The 5,132-nt window shown below is 36.7% G+C and overlaps 1 protein-coding gene across 5 annotated transcripts in view; it reads right to left on the bottom strand.

The window, feature by feature from the left end:
* The window catches only part of Xpo1 (exportin 1), a 60,454-nt gene that overhangs the window by 9,718 nt on the left and 45,604 nt on the right, over window positions 1-5,132 (bottom strand). For 4 of the 5 annotated variants that reach the window (XM_023720830.1, XM_023720829.1, XM_004636173.2 and 1 more), the window contains 8 exons: window positions 4,538-4,735; window positions 3,193-3,331; window positions 2,843-3,024; window positions 2,607-2,763; window positions 2,364-2,527; window positions 1,869-2,003; window positions 1,241-1,424; window positions 587-693 (listed from right to left, as the gene is read on the bottom strand). In XM_023720830.1, coding sequence (XP_023576598.1) covers window positions 587-693; window positions 1,241-1,424; window positions 1,869-2,003; window positions 2,364-2,527; window positions 2,607-2,763; window positions 2,843-3,024; window positions 3,193-3,331; window positions 4,538-4,735 — 1,266 coding nt within the window. The remainder of the gene's footprint in view (window positions 1-586; window positions 694-1,240; window positions 1,425-1,868; window positions 2,004-2,363; window positions 2,528-2,606; window positions 2,764-2,842; window positions 3,025-3,192; window positions 3,332-4,537; window positions 4,736-5,132) is intronic. The other variant, XM_023720832.1, reaches the window with a different exon arrangement.

Here is a 5,132-nt window from a genome sequence, read left to right as displayed (position 1 = left end):
AAGTAGGTGCTTTAGACCACTGAGCCATCTCTCCAGCCCAATCTTTCCCACTATTAAAAAAAAAAAAAAATCAATCGAGCCAGCCAAATAGCTCGGTGGATTAAAGCGCCTCCAAGCAGGCACAGGATCCAGGGGATCCATCCCCAGGTCTGCTGTGTCAGCTCCACCCCCAGGGGCCCACTGAAACAGCAATTAAGATTGGGCGTGATGGCTCATGCCTATAATCCCAGCTCTTGGGAGGCTGTAAGTAGGTGGATCACAAGTCTGATCTAGTAGTAAGACCATGAACATCCTTGAAGACACTTCCTAAAATAAATTAAAAAAAAACCACTTGAACATGAAAATACAAAAGTGACCCATCCTTAGCATTCATTATATGTCATCATCTTTCCCACATCTTTTCACACTGATAAAAATTTCTTTGGAACATACAGTGTTGTAAAAGTATCTATTAGCATTTTGTGCACAAAGCTCCAATATGAAGAACATAAAATCTTAATGAAGACATTTATCTTCAAATAGGCAAAATACATATACACATAGCATATTCCAGAAAACAGTATGAAAAACGTAACTGTTCACTTACCATTTGTGGATCATTAGACCGGCTCACCCAACCAGATATTAACTTTAATGTTTCCCTTTTTACTGTTCGCATACTTCTAATCAATGGTTGCTTTGTAACCATTTCACCTATAAAATTAGATGTATTTCAGATGAAATTAATTTCTAGGTACCATAGAAAAAAAACATTAAGTTCAAGCTTTCAAAAAAAAAAAAAAAAAAGAATGTAAGCTTTCAAATACCCCAGAGGAAGGGTTCTCAAACCAAGGCCTTATCACATGTCACAGGATATGCCACAACTCCTGGCTCCAAGTATTTTTTTCATTTTGTGTACTTCGTACAGGGTCTCACAATGCAGCTCAGACCCACAGTGATTGTATTTTTAGCCTCGCCAGCGCTGGGACTACATGCATGCACCACCATGCCCAGACTCGGTGGCCAGCTCAGCACACCAAGGGAAGAGGGGCTGGCACAGCATGTGGAGGCAGGGATTAAACCCTGCTCCCTACGCTTGCCAAAGTAGACACTTAGTCCAATCAACTACCTCCTTGGCCTAAGGCTAACTTAAAGAGAAAAAAAATTTTAAGCAACTGTTTAGAAACTGTCCAGGGTCATATGAAACTTGGGAAGATTACAGAATTCTGACATTCTACTATACAAATTTGGAATCACATACCATTAGCTTGGATAGCTGCAGAAATGTTTTCACTGAGGCACTTATATACATTAAGCATATCTAAATAAATTCTTCCCAACTGAATTACAAAGGGATGTCCAACAGCTTTGCAGGCTCTCACATTTGTTTTCAATATGCTACCAAGCTGCTTGACTGTTTCAGGATCTTTCAATATATCCACATTCTAGAAGAAAGAATTAAAATGAAAATTACCTATGTGATTGCTAAGGTAAAAAAAAAATACATATATATATATATATAGATATATATATATATATATATATATATATATATATATATATATATATATATATATGTATCTATCTATCTATCTCATCCTTACCCAAAAAACGTTATCCTATTTGTAATTCACACATCTTTATCATTTAGGCTAGGGTAAAGCTTAGTGGTAGTAGAGCATATGCTTCAGACACACATTGCTTTGGGTCTAGTCACCAGCACCACAAAAAAAGTAAACCTTCCCAAACGTGGAGTGAGATACAGTCTTTTCCAAGATTAAAACAAATTAACAGGAGTAAGGTACATGTGTCAATAATGCTGAAATTGTTAGTGCTTTAAGAGAATCTTCAACCACAACAGAATTTTAATAAAAAGTAATAAAACTTACTTTGGTTGCCTGCTGGATTATACTATCCCATACTTGATTAGGAAGCAGCATATACTTTTCTATCAAATGCTCTTGGACTGTTTGATCTGTCTGTGCACCAATCATGTACCCCACAGCTTCATAAAATGTATGAACCTATTTTAAAAAGCAGGTATTGTTAAACTGTATACAGCGCCTAATAAGAAATAACATACAATTTAAAAATCCAACAAACAGTACATCATGTATGCCTAAAGCCCAATAAATGTGTAATTGTGTTTCTGTGTTGTTATAAAAATTGAGATTTGGATGGAATCCAAGAATAGCACTCCTATTCTCATTAAGTTGTGATTAATATACAGTGCTTTTAGGGGCCGGGGAGATGGCTCAGTGGAATAAACGCTTCCCTGCCAAGCACAAGGGTCTGAGTTCAATCCCTGGTTCTGCAAAAAAATAATAATAATAATAATAATAATAATACAGTGCTTTCTAAAAATTGTTTAGTTCTTTACGTACCTGCTGAGGCTGAAGATCACATATTATAGTGTTAATGTTGTTCAAAATTTCATCAATGAATGGCATTACTTCTCCAACCTGAACCTGAACAAAATGCCTCCGGCATTTTTGAGCTATTTTAATGAAAGTGTCACAAGCCATATCCTGAACTCCATCATGGGTCTCTTAATAAAACAAAACATTCATCAGTTCCGATCAACAAAAGCTAAAATACAACAGTGTGTGTCAGATGAAAATACTTACCATGCATGAATTCAAACAGCTTGTTAACTACTGTCTTCAAAAATTTCCAGTGAGCCCTTAAAAATCTTGGATACTGACCTACTATGTACATGATATTTGATGCAATAATAGCTTTATTATCTTTGCCTCTTTTCTGCTCACATAATCCTAATAGATCCTGTAAAATGAAGAAAACTTAGGTCATTTATCTTAAATACATTTATATTGTACTTTCCTTCACACATATCTGTGCATACCTTTATAACAGTAACAAGAAAGCGTTTTTCATCCTCTTCATGCATGGCTCCACTAATGGAACCTATGGCCCAACACAATGTATTCAAATTCTTCCATGACCACTCTGTACCATTCACTTGATTGTGAAGTTTCTCAGTCATTATTCTTTCTGTATCTACATAATCCAGATGAGTAAGATAAACTGTGAAAGAAAAAGTTTCAGGTATTTCAAGTAGAAAACAAAATTAGGAAAGTAGTAATTAATAAAGATGATTATCGAAAGATTTGAAGTGTAGTGCTTTTCCTAAAAAGCATTTCTACCTACAAATGCATTCAAATGGTAAACATTGATTTAACATGATTAACATACCTAATGTTTCTCTCATATTCTTATACAAATTTATGGAATCTGTATCCTTCATGAATTCTCTCACAACTTCTCCTTGATCATTTTCTACAACCAATACTTCTTCTGGTTTAGCCATACGACTAACCATCAATAAACGGACCTTCAATGATAAGCCAATCAGAAAATTAGACATTTAAATCACCTGTATATATGAAATGTAGAATTGGTAGGAGGGAGAAGTAAAGCATGCAACAGTTCATTAAAGTTCATGAACTTTAATTGATTCCATACTTTTCTCTCCCCGCCCCCCAACCGGGGATTGAACTCAGACCTCTGAGCTTGCCAGGAAAGCGCTTATTCTACTGAGCCATCTCCCGCGCCCCATGATTCCATACTTTTGGAAAAGATAGCCATATTTTGTGTTTGTGTAGGAAAGGTGGCAGCAACTATGTTTAGTTACCTGATATAGTTTACTAACAAATTTTTGCCCAATGTTTTTATGTGCTAACCCAGTTTACAAATAAAAGCCATTATGTGAACCAATGCATCACTGTAATTAAATTGGAGTACACAAAACACCAAAATTATTCTAACAAAAATAAAGCATTAATAAAGTATAATGTTTGGTTTTCAAAAGTTTGTATTTTGGGGGGCCTCTTATAAGAGCCTACTGAGCTCTTATAGCTCAGTAGAATAAGAGCTTGCCTGGCAAGCGCAAGGTCCTGAGTTCAATCCCTGGTACTGCCAAAAAGAAAAAAGGGGAAAAAGTTTGTTATTTTTATTTTGTTTTTGTTGCCATTGTTTACTGTTTTAGTTTTTTGAGACAGGGTCTCGCTGTGTAGTACAGGCTGCTCCAGAACTCACTGCATAGCCTAGGCTGGCCTCAAACATGCAGTAATCCTCCTGCCCCAGACCCCTAAGTGGTGGAATTACAGGTATATGCCACCACACCACACAGTAAAAACCTAATACTTCTATGTGGAAAAGCACACACAAAAACATGTTTACAATTACTCATGTTTCTTTCCCAGACTCCTGAAAGTGAATGACTCTACATTTCCAACAAATTCATAGGAGATGCTAATGCTGCTCAGAAAAGGACCACAGTTCTGAAAACTACAGCTCTGGAAATAGGCGGTTGTTAGTGGTGTATACCTGTAATCCCAGTACTGAGGTTTGCCACAGATTTGAGGCCAGCCTATACAATGAGTTGAACATGAGCCTAAAATACATAGGGACACCCTGTCTCAAAATAAAACTTGGGCTCTGCTTATTACCTTAAGTAGATTAGCCTGAGTATTTGCATTTAGGCCTCTCATTCACAGTAACAAACCAGAAAGAGTACAACCAACCACTTTATTGTTACCTTTGATAACACAGGCAAATATAGCTGTCTCCTGGGAGGAATATCAAAATGCTGACTTCCAGATAGCAGTGGAGAAGCAGATGTAGAAAATGGGCTCTCTCTGTAGAGTTCAGATGCAAGATGATTCCAGTACTCAAGACAAATCTTAAAGATTTCAGTTTCTTCCACTTCAGATACCAACAACATATAATGAAGGGCCTACAGATAAGACCAACAGTATTAAAGCACCTTACTTATTAGTAACCATTTTCCAAATTGCCTTTCACTTGATGTTATAATGGAAAATAAAAATTTATAATACAACCAAGATTTCATTAAACTGCAACTTTTTTTACAACTGATCAATGATTTTTTTTTTTTTTCCCCCTTCAGGGGTGGGGGATTTGATAGTCTCACCATGGGAGCCTAGGGTGACTTTGAATTCTGATTTTTCTAGGTCAGCCTCCCAGAATACTGGAATTGCACACATGGGCCACCATGTCTGGTTCAAATCTTTTCTTTAAGGGGCCAGGAAGATGGCTCAGTGGAATAAGTGCTTCCTTGGCAAGCGCAAGGGCCTGAGTTCGATCCCCAGTTCCACCAAAAAAAAAAAAAA

Source organism: Octodon degus, unplaced genomic scaffold, assembly GCF_000260255.1.
Source record: "Octodon degus isolate 3935 unplaced genomic scaffold, OctDeg1.0 scaffold00078, whole genome shotgun sequence".
In the NCBI taxonomy this organism is placed as follows: Eukaryota; Metazoa; Chordata; class Mammalia; order Rodentia; family Octodontidae; genus Octodon; species Octodon degus.
The sequence above is the reverse complement of the archived record's forward strand: the minus strand, read 5'-3'. Positions and strand labels throughout refer to the sequence as shown.